General features: G+C 34.4%; 1 protein-coding gene across 2 annotated transcripts in view; it reads left to right on the forward strand.

Moving 5' to 3' along the window:
- The window catches only part of LOC116769527 (max dimerization protein 1-like), a 118,172-nt gene that overhangs the window by 83,771 nt on the left and 16,095 nt on the right, over window positions 1–18,306 (forward strand). For both annotated transcript variants that reach the window (XM_032660650.2, XM_032660651.2), the window contains exon 4: window positions 10,241–10,355. In XM_032660650.2, coding sequence (XP_032516541.1) covers window positions 10,241–10,355 — 115 coding nt within the window. The remainder of the gene's footprint in view (window positions 1–10,240; window positions 10,356–18,306) is intronic.

Here is an 18,306-nt window from a genome sequence, read left to right on the forward strand (position 1 = left end):
TTTGGGTGGCTGTAATCGTTCTGTCATTATGCATTACAATGTCTACGTTCTCAGTACGTAATCACATTATGGACGTCCTGTTGTAAAATCCTTGTAAATTACATTATATTAATTGAGCTTTTATATATAACAATATTAGCAATGAATGGCCACGAAAACATTTTAATGTTTTTATTAAACTATGTATCTTATTAGAATTAATTCGCTACGAAATTTTTATGCGGGTATTGAAGTGAATTTAAACAATATTATACAGTAAATTTTTGTATCTCCAAGGTTTTTAAAGTCCAGTTTATTTCGCTATTTTTTCAGTTCAGCATCAATTATAACAGAAGTTTGTATACAGTCAGTCTACTAGACTTCAATCATTTCCGTGTAGTGGTAGCCCGCATATAAAAGTGAGTTTGTCTCGTGTCGTGTGTGAACAATATTAATATTTTTTTATGAAAATGTCACCCAATGTTGCAGTTGAAACCTTATATCTCAGTTAATATAGTTAGCTGCTGGCAAACGCTTGCAATGAATCAAATAAAAGTGTTTTATATAAAACATATTAAAAATAAATGAACTGTCACTAAGGTAACTAACTGTAAGGTTAATAACTTAACTAACTGTAAGGAATAACTGACGGAATCAGCTAAAGTATGACAGTATACTTACTTATTTATTAATTAAAAAATAAATTTTTACTCCTGTTTATATTTTGGTTTAATCTGCCCTTAGCTTCAACTGTTACTAAATAAGTTCGAGTTGATTGTTTACAGATATATTTTAACCATGTTTTCCGATTCCTTATGTCCAAGCCAGCCTTTGTTCTTATAACCTAGCCTCTAAATGGATAGTATAACATTAAGTATATTCAAGGTTAATAGTATCTGGTTTTTGTATAGGGATTTAATACAGCTTTATTGGTGATAAACATTTTATTCATGTGTTAAATAAAAACAATTTTCCATACCAAACATTCTTAACAAGAAAATTATCTTTGTTTTGTTCAGTGCTTCAAGTGTTCGTTATAATATTAACATAACTTAACTGATACTTATATCAAGTTGGATAGAAAAGTCTTCGTCTTTTTAAATATTGTCTCAGTCTCAGGCGAGTTTTCTGCGGAGTGTTTACGAAGTAGTTTATTCGATTTAAAATCAAACATGGCGCAAAAGTCACTGATGTTACATACTTGCCCACTATCGTCGTGTCTCTGACGTATATATTTAAGTAATAGTCATGTATTATGGTAATCTTTAGTAATCATACGGTAATCTTTGGTTACGATAACTTATAAGTATGCTAAAATTGTAGATCTACGAGCATTTAATAGTCTCAAAATTTTCATCATGAACGTCATTAATGTCGGTTAAATTTTTGTTTATTTAATAAGTTGTTAAACTGTTTATTTAAGTAAACAAAGTCGCGTGTATCTATCGAAGGTTTCGGTTCGTGTGAAGCGGTTTTTGTCATGGGAGCGTCTTTACGATCCCGACTTTGAGATCGGATTGCTAGCATCTTGCGTTATGAGATGATTTACATTTTAAGACTGCGATAAACTAAATTCAAGTTCCTTAATCCGTTCGCTTTTACTCGAATAGAAGTCGCGAAACTGTGCTATTGTGTGATCATTGTGGTAGAGAATTCTGGATTGCGTTATATATAACCAAATAATAAATAAAAGGAATATTTTTCGGAGTATACTACACGTAATTTTTTGTTTTTAAAATATTAATATTATTATATTTTTATAAATAAATATAAATAATAAAACACGCGTATTATCATCCGAGAAATATTATTTTTATTTAAATGAATACTAGCTCGCGAAAGTCTCGGATCTAATTAACTAAACGTAGTTTTATGTTATATATATGCGGGTATATTTTATACGGATTCCAAGCAATTTTATTTGATTTCGAATCAAAATTGAAACTCAAAAGAGGGTTGGAAACGAGTAATTATTGAATGCTAATAACGTTAACATTCCGTTAGGACTTTTTCGGTTTCGATGAGAGATTGATTCAGGGATAGCGAAAGCCCATTTCCTTTGCGATGTCGGCGACGAAGTGTACTGGTGTGATCTATAATCATAAAAGATTCTAAACCGTTTTTTAATTATATTTTTTATATTTATGTTCTCTGTAAATGTGATATCAGTTATCAGTTGGCTATATTCAAGTCTGTAAATTTAATGTTCCCCGTTCAAAAACTTGAACGATTTATCGGCTAACGTTATTTAAGAATATTTTAAAATTGATAGAAATTTTACTTTTTCGAAAACATTAAAATTTAATATATATAATTATTTGATATAATATAATAATTTTATTATATTCCGTCTAGATCGTTTGATCCTTCCGAATCTTCCGCCAACTAGCGAATTACTACAGCTCACGGGAACTCAAAGGTCAATACAGAGTGGCCTACGTTAATTTAACTTCATAGGAAATTGGATTCAGTGCCAGCGAGTCAAACAAATTGAAATATTAGGGCCGGCGAAAGAAATTCTCACCGGCGACTTTATTTACTGTGTCGGCTTCACAATCTCATTTTATAATATTTTGATTTTAAAAAATTTTACAATTTTCTACGTTTATTTTATTAAAACTTTTTTCTTTTAAATTCAATACTAATCTAGATAATTTTTTGAGGTTTTTGCAATTAAACCATGACTGATACGAAAAGTCGGATCGAGTTTGTATGTTGTAACATAGAAATATGAAACATTAACGTAGTATAGTCAAATTAAAACGGCTCTTGAAATGTAAAAGTCAAACTTATACGATATAATCCCGTATCTATTTACAAGGCTTTGAAGAGGCTCTCGGAGAACACTTCGCGACTCCGAACTTCATGCGATTCGTTTAATGCCAAAATTACATCGTCCCTGTTCAAGTTGGCGTAATAAAAGTTTTTTTAATGAATTTAATACCAATTTAAATAACTTTTAATCCGAAAATTTTTGTTCTTATTTTCGACTTCCAACATTGACTATGTTTGAAATTCTTATAATATAAATAAAAGTGTTAGATCGTTTTATAAGAGTCGATTAAAATCATTAAAGGTTTTTAAGCGTGTAGATTTTATCATTCGTATTTAATTAATTAAGCAAAATAATATTTTAAACTGAACTCGTTTGAAAAAATGAAAACCGTCTGGCTCACAAAAATATGAGAAAAGATTTTAATATAAAAAAATAATAATAATTAAAATTTTTATGTCTTAGAGAATTGTCATTTCATATGTTGAATAATATTTGTCTGTAATTACTTCACACTTCGTCATTCACTCATATTTCTAATCTTCAAAATCAATACAAACATATTATATTATATAAAACAATATTGTTCGAAACTATTTGCCGCCGTCACGTTGTCAGAGCAATGTTTATCGTAGCAAAGTTCTAAAAGACCAACGCACGCCCATCACAAACAGAGGAGCGTGGGCTTCTTGAGATCTAAATAAATAGAGCATTAATAAAACAAAAGGAGTATCCAAACGGTGCGGGGGCTCCATAAAAGTTATGGTGGACAACAGCGAACCGCACTGACGGATGTCTCGCTCGGATGTCCGAGGGTCTGGGTGTGAGGGGCCCGGGGTCGTGTGCCGGGGAAGGGGCCCGGGGTCCCGAGGGGCGTTTTGCATACAGATTGAAGTGACCACGCATCTGGTTACGGAGATGTGCCCTGGAACGGTTTACGTATTCATGGATGCGTTTGTTTTCGGTTTGCGACGTGCTTCAAGACCTGATCCCGACTTGTTAGCGTCCTGAATAATGCCGCAGTCGGTGGCGCTCAACAGAATTATGTATGTATGTGTGTGGAATTGATTTTCAATCATACGTTTGTGGGAATGGGCTATAAAATATCGTCCGCTCCTCCAAATGATCTGTTCTCTCGTTTTATATCTTTTATTTTTTCCGTAAGATCCTAATGATATCGCATTGGGGTTGGTCCATGAAAACAATAGCGTAGAAGTTTCAAATAAATCATTAATGAAGGCTTTGAATAACAATGAACACAGACTGTATCTCTGATGGAGACAAATCGCATGTTTTAGTTCTCACCCTAAATAAAATACACCCAAAAAGACTACCTGGAAGCTCACCCTAGATAGAAATAACATCTAGATATTCCTGCTTATATGAACCCTAATTAACGTCACGTTTAAATGTGTGACAAATTCTTAGGATATATTTTTTTCAGTTTTCGCGCCAGGTTATTACTTCGCGTTTAACCGTCGGCTGGAACTTTTAATTTGCTTCATAATAATGTATTAAACACATAAAACGACATGCTAAAATTATATTTGCATTCACAAAGATGAAACTGAATTTCGTGTCAGATATCTTTGATTTACATTTTAAACGTAACTGTTGAAACAAAATCCACTCGCATAAAATAACTTAACAGGTATTTACATTCAGAAGCCATTACATTCTCGCGGTGAACTAAAACACTAGATTTATGTGTCGTTTTAAGAAAATTCTCCTCACAAAGAAATGTACAAAACGCTGGTAATACATTATCATCGCGTTTGTTTTCCTTGGCGGCCATTTATTATATCAAATTATATTTTAAATTAAATGATATGTATTACAGTTGCTTTACGAATAAAATATTATATTGAAGATTCTCTCAGATTAATTTTACATATACATTAAAAGCTAGAATGATAATAAGTAACTAACTAACGCGTTAGGTTCTAAATAGTTAACATATGTATGTACCTTTTGTTACATACACACAAACTATTCTCTCTTGTAATGTCCACAACTGGACTCTTAATATTGATGAGCCATCACAACTAACGATATGGAATCGTATCGTTACTGTATTTATCGTATCCGTAACGTAACGTCGCATCGTAAAAGTTGTTATCGAGTCGTAGATTTTAGTCCGAATTTTTTTACGAGCCACGATCAACGTCGTGACAATAACAAAACACACACGCTTTGAATTTATTCGTCTCTACCTTAATAAAAATATTTAATTATAATACGCAAAGTTAATTATAAAAAGAGACCTATCGATCAAATCAGTTGAGATTTGGCGATCACACTTCTAACCTATTATTTGAAATGGGTTTTAAAACGTGTCATTAATATGACAAATCATTTGTGTTGCCGGTCGTGACATAAATATTGCGACTGTGGTGTTTTTCCTTCGTTTCCTAACACATTAAACCCTTGACGGTTCAGGGTTGGTCCTTTTAAAAATCTTATTAGCGTTGTCCAGTGGCCGTAACCGCTCCGATTGTGCGTATTATCGTGGAGGGCGCCCAATTTTCTCTTGATGAGTTTTTTACGAGTTCTCCAGCCGTACGTAATTTACGAGGCTGTAAACGTTCGCGGTACCCTTTGATAACTAGAGTACGTACGTTGAGATATGCTCCTAACATTGCCGTTCGGTAGATAAAGTGTTTCGGGTTTAATTAGTTCAAAAGATTTCATAATACGACCGCCCGACCTCGCGTTATAAAGCAATATAATGTAAGATTCTAAATAAAGACTGTATTATAATCTGATTAGTGTAACGTTTTTGTTATTATATTTACGTGAATATATTCAGCAGCCACGAGATCACGTGTTCGTGGAAAGTCGAGATGAGAATGTTATATAGCATAAGTTCGCTGCATTTTTTTTTTTAATTCATTAAAATCATCGAAATGATTATGAATCGATTCATTAATAATCAATAAATACAGTCGTACTTGTAAGCCTGATGTTAACGCGTCAAACAACGGAATAGAATGAACACTCTAACAGAATTTGTCATTACACAAAACTTTGTTAACGATTTTCAATGACGTTGTAACAATGGTCTCCAATTTATGTAGAAATTAGTGAAATAAATTAATTTCTATATAAACATACATTGTTATAAGAACGACAGTATTTTTTTCAAAAAGCTTTTTTATTTCAATTCATATTTTTATATTTTATATGAAATAGCTAGCGATCGTCTGTGCAAACGTCAATTATAATTAATTGAATAATGATTATTGAGTTATCAAAGAAATTATAAGTTGAGTACAAAAAAAAAAAAACTAATCCTCTTATAAATTTCTCATTTTATAGGAAACCTTAAAAGTGAAAGTTCATAATATTACCGAGTACTCGTTTAAGGAAACGTCTATCTTTTAGAAGCATATTACTTTCATATTTGATGTATAATTAAATTAAAATAGCTGTTGAATATTTCAGGGATTAATTATTCTGCTTGTTCAGAATGTAAGTAGCAAGCACTAAACAGAATGTTACCCGCCGTCACCCCCTCCACCCCCGACCTTACCCCCGGCTTAGCCGGCGTTACCCCTGCTAAGAAACTTTAAACAGCAACACTTGTTTTGAATATCAAACTATACATAAGACAACATGCGGCTGAGACATTTATTGTCTGCGTTCTCCAGGCAGGATATTCTTAAACTTTAATTTGTATATCGCCATTAAGAGACACGTTTGCAAAGAAAAAGAAAAACAAAATACAAGATTAATTTTATCTTTCACTAGACGTTTAATAAAGCCTCTGCTCCGAAAGTTCAAGTTGAAGCCGGTCGCTGAGAAGTAGTTGATTATCCTTTACAGATCCGAGATGCTGAAGAGAATACAGTTACATTAGTATTACTGTTGGGGAAACTCGGAATTAATTATTCTAATTAAATTTCTCATTTCCCGATGTCTAGGTGCATGTGACTGACTTCCTCGAGCGTTAAGACGCCAGCTTAGGAACAGTAATAAACAAATGCCAACTATAATTCATGTAGGATAACCTGAACAATCATTTGATGTCTAGGTCTATGTCTAGTTTAAATGATAGACAGTTCTCGTGATGATGAATGGAAATCATTAAGGCATTTTATGTGCTTTTACCCAAGGGATAATTGGTGGCTATCGCCGCCGGGCTGATGGAATTGAGGAAGAACAACAAAGAATTGGAAGTTTAAGGAACAGATTCTTACACGACATTATTGATGTAAAGCGAATGAACTCCATGTCCAAATTTTGATTAAGATAAATAATACTATTATGAATTTAAAATTAGCAGTCCTATATATTATAACAAATGTATCATTTGTTTACTGCAATACAGATCTTATTTATAAACACGGGGAATGAATTCAGGGAACACTGCTTTGGTAAATTTAATTTGAAATAACCGACGTCTTGGTGAATCCTGAGTTTAATTTATATAATAATTAAACCGGTGTTTGTGCAGTTAACCGATTTGTATTAACTGTTACGTCTTCACTCTCTTCACCACCGGCGTGTTGCAGGACAGGCGAATGTTTAATAAAACTAGTATTCCTAATATGATAAAGAAGTTTTTATATGATTGCTTGCATTAAAATTAATCTGCTCACAAAATGAATGAATAGTTTGTTTATACCCGTCTATCTTGGGGGTAATGATTTCTAAACTTATTCCAAACTTATTCTAAACTTTTATTATGCAAAGATTTTATTCACTGATGTGTTACCGTTGTATACCGTTCCTATATACAGAAATTTCAGTTTAGACGAATTTATTATCCAGTCTGTAGCTAGTTAAGTCAAAAGTATAAAATTCCTAAAATACATATTGTGTTTGGAGATCAAAATTGCATATTTAAAATTCGTATATCTACAAATTAACTTTCATATTGTCCCGATGTATCGGTTACTTATCAGCAACCGTGACCACGGGCAGACGAGACGTGAATGTCTATTGGCAGAAAGTAACCGAAACGTAAGGAGTATGTAGTTTTTTAAAATAATAAAATACTCTAAGTATAATCCGAAAAATATTAGTTTTGTTTGTACGAATTAATTTATTACTCGCTTTAATCATCTTATATTATACATTGTCTGTTATAGTAATAGGTGTTCAATAAAATTCAATTCTGTTCGACTTTTAATGGTCTAGCAATTTTTTTTTTGATCCCAGCAAGAAACCTCCCATTATACGATGTCTACCTTCATCAAGGGCGCGGAATGCTATAGAAATCAAGGCATTTCTCGCCATTGGTTGAACATGGTAATCAATAGTTTCAATAGACATTATTATCTACAACCATTTTTTTATTGAATCGTATCAAATTAATTTTACTTATAAATTTATTTATCGATGATACAATCAAACCGATATTTTATATATCACAGATAATATCTGCTTTATCCAGGACGCCAGCACAGATTCGGGGGTACCATTTAACAGTACAAAATTTCAGGAGCTGTTTGTAATAAAAAGCTTATATACAGATAATAAATAAATATATCATAGTCTATTATATTGTACCTATCAGTTGAATCCGATGTCTGCTGGGTATCATTTTATTTAGATCGTTCGGGCACGTTGTCACGTGACACGTCATTTTAATATACATTACTCGCTCGCTGCGGAATCTAATTTGTTTTGGACGAATCATTCCGGCCCGCAGTGGATTGTAATGTTGTTTTTCATTAACCGTATCAAATAAACGCACGTAAATTAATTTAGGCACTTGTTTTTTATAAACCTTTTTATATTTTATAGAAACATGTAAACCATTGTCAGTTCGGTATATTTTACTCAACACTGTCTCTAGATCCCAAAGCAATAACGGACGCGACCTGGAGACAATATTATTTTCTCATTCAAATCAACACGACACTTATTTTTTTTACAATAACCAACAAAGTCTAACAATAATCAAACCATTCTATAAACAAAAATCAAACATTATTTTTCCTTTCATTAACGTGAAAACTAAACGTAAGATCGTCCTCAGTCACTTAGTTGGTTACGGAAGGAAAAAAGAATTAATTTAGCTCTTCAAATCTAACTATAGTTTAATAACCTCATTATTTAACTGACTCCAAACTCTTATACATAAGTTTAGAATTATTAATATACGACTGTATAAAATATATAGCTAGTTTATTTTTAGTTTATTTGAATATGAAATCGCTATCGTAAGCTGATCTTCTTAAATAAACAGACCTTAAATGGATGGTTGAAACATCTAAATTTAACTTTTGATGACAAATCAATGGACCCTCTAAGCTACCACCGCAGACCCCGTGACGACGCGGGATACATTTATATTGGAAGTAACAGATTTAGTAAATAACGTCAGAGAAGGTCCTCCCCACCTAATACTATTATAGAAAAATACTGAAATAAAATAAAGCCTGTATTTTGTAACCTACAAGTGACGGACGAATATAGAAATGGCTGAGAAAGATTAATAATATACTAAACATATATAATATGTTGGTGTTGAGGTATCATAAAAACATTAAATCTCTAACATACAGTGAATATAAATAGTTTAAAAAATAATATTGCCATATCATAAGTATATTGCCGCTAAAAATACGAGTAAAATTCTAATGCGTGTGTATTGAAAATACAAAAACAAAATTAAATGAGTATAATGTTCAAAAGATATTTATATATAGCGTGTGTTTAGAGCTGATCAATGAATAGGATTACTGGTACTGTTGAAGAACATTGAAAAGAGCTGTTGTTGAACCAGTGAGCCGGCTGATTACAACGGCCGCGACGCTAACTGAGCTTATTTGGTCACTACCATTTGTTGTCGATCTAATAAACCTAGAATTAAAACGTAATTTTCAAAACATTTTTTTTTATAAATTAATATGTTATTCATATATACTTAGAATTTAAATTTATTTGCTTTAGATATATATTTAACTTTTAAAACAATGTTTGATATCAATTTATGTAATTACAATGTCTTTTCGTTGAAGACATTTTAGCTTTCGATGATAATATTTTTTCTATAATTAGGTATGACAAATGGTAAGGGCGCCGGTCACAAATTGTGGCTAGTCCTGTTACGCTACGAGTGAAACAAGCGTATATGTAACGTAATACTGGCGAGATGGGCGGATATATATATATAAAAGATAAAAAAGAAATATATAAAGATAAGAAACAAAAGACATTGATTTCAACTTTATCTTTTGTTATATGGAATGACAATAAAATAATTGACATCTTTGTTTTCCTTCATACCGACAGATATAATGCTATGTACTACAATATATAAGTGCATTTCCTAACAACACAAATCAGTATAGTTGTTCTTCATGAGTATTTTCCCAGCGGCCTCGAGAGGATTATATTTTTCATTATTTGCTTTACCTCCACGGTTCTTCATGCATGTCTGAGATGAAGCGAAAACAACGTTCCATACATTACTTACTTTACTTCAAGTCTATTGTTCATTGATTTTTATTAATAAGCATGTGTCGATTGTTACAGAAGGGCACACCTCAGAAGTTGCTTGGAGAAATTAAAGGATATGGTACCTCTAGGCCCCGAAGCTTCACGACATACAACATTAGGATTATTAACAAAAGCCAAAAGATTTATAAAGGTAAGTATTGTATAACATTTACACGATATACTTGTGTTATTCCGCTCAAAATCATTTCGAGTACCTTAACGTCTTAGTTAAATGTCCGACTGAAATTCTTTTGTCTTGTAAAAAAAATGGCATTGGTCTCCTAAAGGAAAGCCCCGGATAAACCGTCTTTTGAAAGTTAAAAGAATGAGAATATTTGTTTTTGTTACGTTATTTTATTTATTATGTAATATCATTACATAAACGTTTCTCCGTGTTTGTATATATACTGATAAAATAAAAATTTGAATTCAATATTCATTGGAGATAATTTGAGTAATATTCGAGCTTTAATTTTAGATAGAGACACATAAGAAGAACGCATTCAGACACTACTGTTCAATGACTAGAAAAGTCTTGTCAGGGACTATATAGTGCATAAAGTTGGTTCATAGTTCTCCTCATCAAACGAATTCACGTTCAAAGTAAACAATAAAGCTCACGGTCTTTGTTGAATTCGTTAAAAAGACAATACGGCGAATTCGTGAACCGCCGTCCTTGCCAGAACCAGCTTCACCAAACAAAGGTCTCGAAAGGCCTCAACAGTTTCCTGCCGCCGTTTCCTACCCACGAACATCCCTCAGCTCACACCCCAGACACCTCTTCACTGTAGAGAGATTTATATGCGTCCCCTTAAAAGTGTTGCGAAGATTATAATATTATAATGTCTTGATCGTAAATCTTACATTATTATAAAACTCCTCCACTTTTTGAGACAATTCCTCGTAACATTTTTAATCACACGACACGTCGACGGAATTCCTCGTTAATTAAATCTCAATTCGCTTTAGGAGTCGGCATTGTTGCCGTAACAATACTATGTTGAATGTCGGGCGTTCTCTTGTTTCATTATAAATACACTAAAGTCAGTTTACAGCGGAAATATTGAAACGTTTATCGCTTATAAGATTTTCATCTCGATTAATATTTTCGGGCTTTATCTCGATAAGAGTTCAGGCGTTGCAGGTTAAAATGCTCACTGATTTCAGTATCTGATAGAAAGAAAGAAGGCAGGCCATTTGTAATTCTACCAGTGTGAGGTATTTTCGGAGCGACGAAATATATTATCCATAATTTCTGTCATAAAGTCTGCCGAATGGCGAAATAAAGCAGCTTCCACGCTATGAATGATGGCCGGACACCGGATGAGGAGGCATTCGTCACAGCTTTGTGTGCACAGCGAGCTGGTGTCGCGTTAAGGATATCAGAACAGTTTCAAACGAAAACCGTCCCTATCACAATGGTTTACGCCGCAGAATGCCTCACGAGTCCCGAGTTATAAGTCCATTCGGCGAGCTGTACGGGAAACTTGGTATTTACCTTTCGTCGCTATATGCGTTATGCTCAAAGCATCCCGAACTATATTTGCAAGGTCTTGTGTAACACAAATGAAAAGATTATTTAGGTATTTCGTACGCTTCACGGTGAATTTTAGTTATTTTGTATGAAAATAAACTTTGAATGTTATAGTATATTATAATACCTTAACGTAAGGAAGTTAAGTCAGTCCGTGGGCGTCCGGCCGGATTAACTTTGTACGAATAAAACAAAGTTCGGACAAGTTAATCTACAGGTTGCCAAAGACGCTGCTTCTCTTACTTAAGCTCATTCGGAGTTAACTTCCGATGCATTCAATTATTTTGAACTTTGGAACGGTCCGAACTGAAACGTTTGGAACATTCTAGACTCAGGAGTTATCTTTCAGTTATATTTGAACCGAAAATTGTGCATTTTTAATGAACGCTCCTTCACAAAGAATTATTGATATTTCAATAGAATTATTATATATAAAAACTTTTTGGAATCTTTTCAAAACTCACAATGACGTGATTGACAAAACCAAATATATTGTCTATGCCTACCAAAATGGTAAGTTTTATAAACAATTTTAAATTAAAAAATGCCCGTTTTCGGCGATGGCAGCGCCCAACCTATTAATTAATTTAATAATGTATATTATTTAACGTGAATACTTGAACAGGGTCAATGATTGCGTTAAACGGGCCATTCTTTTGGTTAATGCAATCGCGTGTTAAGGGTTTACGAGCGCGGTCAACAATTTGATGGATGGCCAGTCTCACTTATCTAATGAACATTGCACCTGGTTTTTGAAAAAATATTTGATTTAGTTTTAATTTAAAGGTATTTAGTATGTATGTTTATTTTTTAAATCAATAAGATATCTTTGTAGAGTTAATTTGTTACCGTGGGTGTATTGCGAGTTATTGAAAGACTTAGTACATATTGATTTGAACTTAGAAAGAAATAAATCTTTCTAAACTAATTAAATTTTAATATATATGTCTAATATACCGTTAACAATATTTATTTTTATCTAAGTGCGTTTACAAAAAAAGCTTTGTATGACTAAAAACAACTATTTGGAGTCATAAATAAAACTAATAGTTTTGTCTATCCGTACTAACAAGACCAAAACAATGTCTGTCACACACAGACATCCTGTGATATAACGGGATTGCTAATTATGTCCATTATATTATAACGTAATGGTTAATGCCATTACGTGTGCGCGACGTCTTGTAACACGAAATATGTTTAAATTATCAGTAGAGCATACTTTCATATCAGTCCTTTTAATTGAAAAGAGTAGAGCATGTACCGTGGCAGTGATTTCTTGTTTAGGTAGAATATAACTCATTAAATTAATAGATATAAGGAAATATTTTATACAGATCGTGATTCTCATAAAATATTCTCTGAACAAAATCCTCGTTATATTTGATACCAGTGCCCAGAAGTTATCTGAGAATTAGTTTAGTTCTCGTTGTAAATCATCGGGACCGTTTATAAGTTTATCCGCTAACGAAATTAAACTTGTCACCTAAACATCCGTTTATAAGTAAACAGTGAAGATTTAATGAATTTATTTAATTGTATCGTCGCCGGATCGCACTTCACGCTTTTAGTTAAACACGCGAATAATAAATTACTTTGAAATTAAATAAAGTGAAACGAATGAATTATCTGATTATTTGAAGGGATTCCCTTCGACTTCTTATGTTACTTGAGTTATATTTTTTTGTTTCTCCCGGGAATAGTTCCTTTCTTTATTTGAAAGGTATAATATAACCTTCACGTATGGATAGAGAGTTATTTTTTTATAATCGGTTTAGTTAAAATATGACAAAGTTACATAAATACATGTATATTATATACGTACGTATAATTATATATACATTGCTGTATTGAAACGACTTTAAAGTGGTAGATCAATAAAAAATATTTTTTTCTTGAATATACAAGGGTTTATGTTACATTTTAACACATCTAGACTTTAAGTTACTTACACTGGATGCCTTAAGACTGTAATTTAGCCAAGGTTAAGTGATCTTCATTAAGATCTGTTGTTATTATATGAAATAATGTTGTTGGGAATATTTTTTAAAACTCCGCCAGAGACATTGTTGGACCTCTAATTACAGCTGATATTTATTGCGGACAGAGATTGGAGTCCGGTTGCCCCCTGGAGCTATGCCTCCTGAGGTCTGCGGTTAATTATCGTGATTAATAAGAGGTCGGGAGGTCAAGAATTGCGGAATTAAAATAACTTTCTCACGTTTAATGTTTATATTTGAATACTAGATGCGATCTAGGCTATTAGTTATAGTATTTATAAATATCAATGTCCTATTCAATTAACGGTAATTCACTCAAACAAATAGAAAGGAAATATTGAGGAAATAATTTAAATTGATGTTATAAGCGTAACTAGTATATAAGTCAAGTAAAATGCGCTTATAGAGAGAATCTTATAATGTGAAAGTTTATGACAATATGTACGGTATGTTTGTTACATGTAACCCAAAAACAAAGGTATTTTATCGTAGTTATCAGAGAACAGGATGCTATGTGGCTGTTATTTTTTATTAAGCAATAAAAATGTCCCGTGAAATCTCGTGGACCGGCTATGAACAAATTTTCATCCCGCATATAAATAATATAATGTTATATAAGTAACGTCCCAGATAAGACATCCACCTATATACATTTATTATAAATACGCGATGCACAAAATAGTTAACGTTTTCAAACGAAAATTGAAACACGAAAATGGTGGAACATCCTTACAATATTTTCCTTTACTAACGTCAACTTCGTGGCGATATTTAGAACCTATTATAGGCTTTATTGCATTGATATAAGGATCAAAATATAATCTATCTCAGTGTAATCCAATACATCTTATCTTTGATGCAACAAGGTCCAAAATCGCCCAACTGTCAGACTTAATGCTCTATGAATTATGTAAGATTCTATTTTGTTTGGTGTCGAAGTTGTGTTTTTTTGGGAGAAGGCTTCAAGCTTTAATATGATTAATAATAATAATGTATTAATATATAAAGAGATAACGAAATAAATTCCTCAACTTGTTCATGTTTATGTAAAGCCTTAACGAATGAAGCGAAAAGTTGAGTATCTTTATCGGGTTTATAACTGTGATTAAATTTGACTGAATATTTTACATTACTGAACGATGAAACTTACAGTACTGCGTATTTTTCCACGGAAAACATTAAATATTTAGTATCGATTGTTGTATAAAAGTTTTGTCATTTAACATAAGATTTCTTTTGAAAATAAATTCTTATGTAAGAAATAATTAATACTTAATTATTTATACCTTTTCTCTTCCTACATTTTGACGTTTTTTCATTTTTCATAACTTTTTGTGAAACCCAAATTTAATATTCTATATATAAATCGCGACGCTCGTAACTCACTGTTATATCCGATTTCAATAACAACTTGATGTGAATGTATAAATAATTTTATTATTATATATATTTTTTATTTGACCGATTTTATATTTACAATCGTAAATCGGCTTAACGTCGATCTGCGCAATAACAACCAACTCTCAGAGGCTTACGGCTGAATCTTATCGAATATAGTTATAATGCTATGAATTAAAATTATAATTTTATCATGAAAAATATACAAAACTATAGTACATATTTCGTGACTATTTAATTCATTTGGAAGCTGCAATGCTGAGACTAAAGGAAATGAAATGGAATTTAGTTTTTGTTCCTTGTAAATGATATTTATCAAGTGTTTGTCAAAGTTACGGATAAAACTATTATATCCTAACGTACACCATCACACGCTCCGAGTCGGATTCAATCCGACAAGTCTATTTTCGATTCGCTCAATCCGAATTTATTGTTTGTCTTCCGAATGCTCACTCCAACCCGCTGTCTGTATGACATGTCGCAGTGTTTTTAACAGCCGTACGCAGTCATAGGTACTGTTCGGTTTATTTTATTAAACTAGGACGTTCTCAGAATCACCAGTCCGATGTCCAGTTGCGGCAGAACTGCCATGATATTCGCCATTATGCCATTTTTATGTAGAAAGTTGATCAATGTCGTTAGCTAAGTAACAACAAGTGGTTATATTTGTGTGTATTTTTTTTATGGAATCTATAAAAAGTTTTATATTGCGAATAGAATTTGAAGTGGCGATCAAAAGTTTTCGAACCACCCGGAGATGTAGCGTTTTTTAAGATTCTTCCTTAAGCGACCTTTTTAAAGGGTAAACTTTTTTATTATATCAACTATAAATAAAAAGGTCTAAACTGGAGTGACGCTCGTCAGTTGTCAACATTGAATCGTAATTGTATTTTCGCTCCAATAAACATTAACGAGTTCGCCTCTTCACAGATTTCTAGTAAACAGACATATAGCAAACATAAAAGTTGGACAATAACTCTGTTATGAGCCATTCTTCTTCTTCTTCTTCATCCTGGCAATTATCCCAGCATTATCCAGGGTCTGCCTTCCTGCTTAAACTCCTCCACTTTGCACGATCTTTAGCATCCGCGGTGGTAAGTCCATTGGCTCTCATATCCTGTTTCACGGTGTCCAGCCATCGCTTTCTTGGGCGTCCTGGGGGTCTTGCTCCAGGGACCGACATATCAAGGCAAATTTTTCCGACGTAATTCTCAGGCCGGCGTGCAACGTGACCATACCATCTCAGGCGACTCTCTTGAAGCTTATCCGCTACGTCACGGACTCCAAGACTACCTCGGATAAATGTGTTACGTATACGGTCAGCTCGCGTTACGCCACACATCCACCTCAGCATCTTCATCTCCGTGACGTGAAGCTCCTGAGTGTGCCTGGACAGTGTTGGCCAACATTCGCTTCCATATAAGAGAACCGGTCGGATTATGCTCTTGTATATTATTCCCTTGAGCTTGGTAGGTATTCTGCGATCGCAGACCACACCTGTGACCTCACGCCATTTCGCCCAAGCAGCGCTGATCCGGGCTTGGACATCGTGATCGATGCCTCCGGACTCATGCAGAATAGATCCAAGGTACCTGAACTTTTCCGACTTAACGGCTGGTTCAGGACCTATATGGATAGTGCAAGAGTCCGGGCTTCCGCAAGCCATGTACTCGGTCTTCGTCACATTTAGTTTAAGACCACCGTTCTCAAGCGTACCCTTCCAGAGGTTCACTCTTCGCTCTAGCGTCAACCTGTTCTCATCAATGAGCGCTATGTCATCGGCATACATCATCAGCCATGGAGGCTGGTCCTGGATGTTAGCCGAGACAGTGTCCAGCACTACATTGAACAAGAAGGGGCTAAGAGCCGAGCCTTGGTGAACCCCTACTGAGATCGGAAAGGGTTTTGTATCGCCAACAGCAGTCCTAACCATTGAAACGGAATCGCGGTACATGTCTCTAATGATGTCAATATAGGCCTCAGGGATGCCTTTGAATCGCAATGCCCACCAGATACATTGACGAGGAACGCAGTCAAAGGCCTTCTGCAGATCTAGGAATGCGACATGCAGAGCTCTCCTTTTTTCCCTGTAAGCCTCCATGAGAGTTCTGATGGCAAAGATGGCGTCCAAGGTGCCCGATCCTGGCTGAAATCCATATTGACATTCCGAGACAGTACACTCTCGGCGGAGCCTGAGGTCGATCATACGCTCAAAGAGCTTCATGGTATGACTCATGATCTTAACGCCCCTGTAACTACCACAATCTTGAACACTGCCCCTGCCTTTGTATATAGGGGTAATGTAACTATAACGCCACTGATGTGGCATAGTCCCAGTGTTCAAGACTCGGTTAAAAAGGTCCGTCAGTATGAGCACACCAAGAGAGCCCAATGATTTCCACGCTTCGATCGGAATATCGTCAGGTCCCACCGCTTTCCGATTCTTCATGCGTCGAAGACAATTCCGAGTTTCGTCAGGTGTTATCGGGGCAATAAGTCCAAGATTAGGAGGTATTTCGGTTGGAAGACTGCACGGGTGCTGAGTATTTAGCAACTCCTTGAAGTAGCATCTCCATCTCTCCTTCACAGAGGCATGATTACACAGCAACGTGCCTTGGGAATCTTTGACGCTAAGACATTTTGCGATATCTTGCGTCGCCTTATCCCGAGCTCGTGCCAATTTGTAAATGAGCTTCTGCCCCTCCGCAGTTTCAAGTGTATCATACAATGGTGATAACCTATCACTGCGGGCTCTGGCAACAGCCCTTTTACTGGCACGTTTCGCTGCTATGTACTCTAGTCTGTCTTCAGGAGAGTTTGATTGCTGCCACTTCTTAAAGGCAGTCTTCTTTTCACGAATCACCTCCTGCACTTTGTCATTCCACCACCATGTCTCCTTGTCAATGACCCGTCCTCCCTTAGAAAGGCCTAGAACTCGTTTACCTGCTGTGATAATTGCTGACTGGGCTCGATCCCAAACTTCCTGAGCAGTTTCGGTATTAGTCGACAGATTTTGACTCTCAACCTCTGCCCGAAAGCTGGTCTGCATCGTTCCATTCAGCAACCACCACCTGATGCGAGGCTTACGTTTCTCGGCCACTTTCTTTTTCGGGGTAACGACATAGTCCATGACAAGAAGTCGATGTTGGGCCGTTGTTAGCAGAAATTAG

This window comes from Danaus plexippus, chromosome 14 (assembly GCF_018135715.1).
Source record: "Danaus plexippus chromosome 14, MEX_DaPlex, whole genome shotgun sequence".
Lineage (NCBI taxonomy): Eukaryota > Metazoa > Arthropoda > Insecta > Lepidoptera > Nymphalidae > Danaus > Danaus plexippus.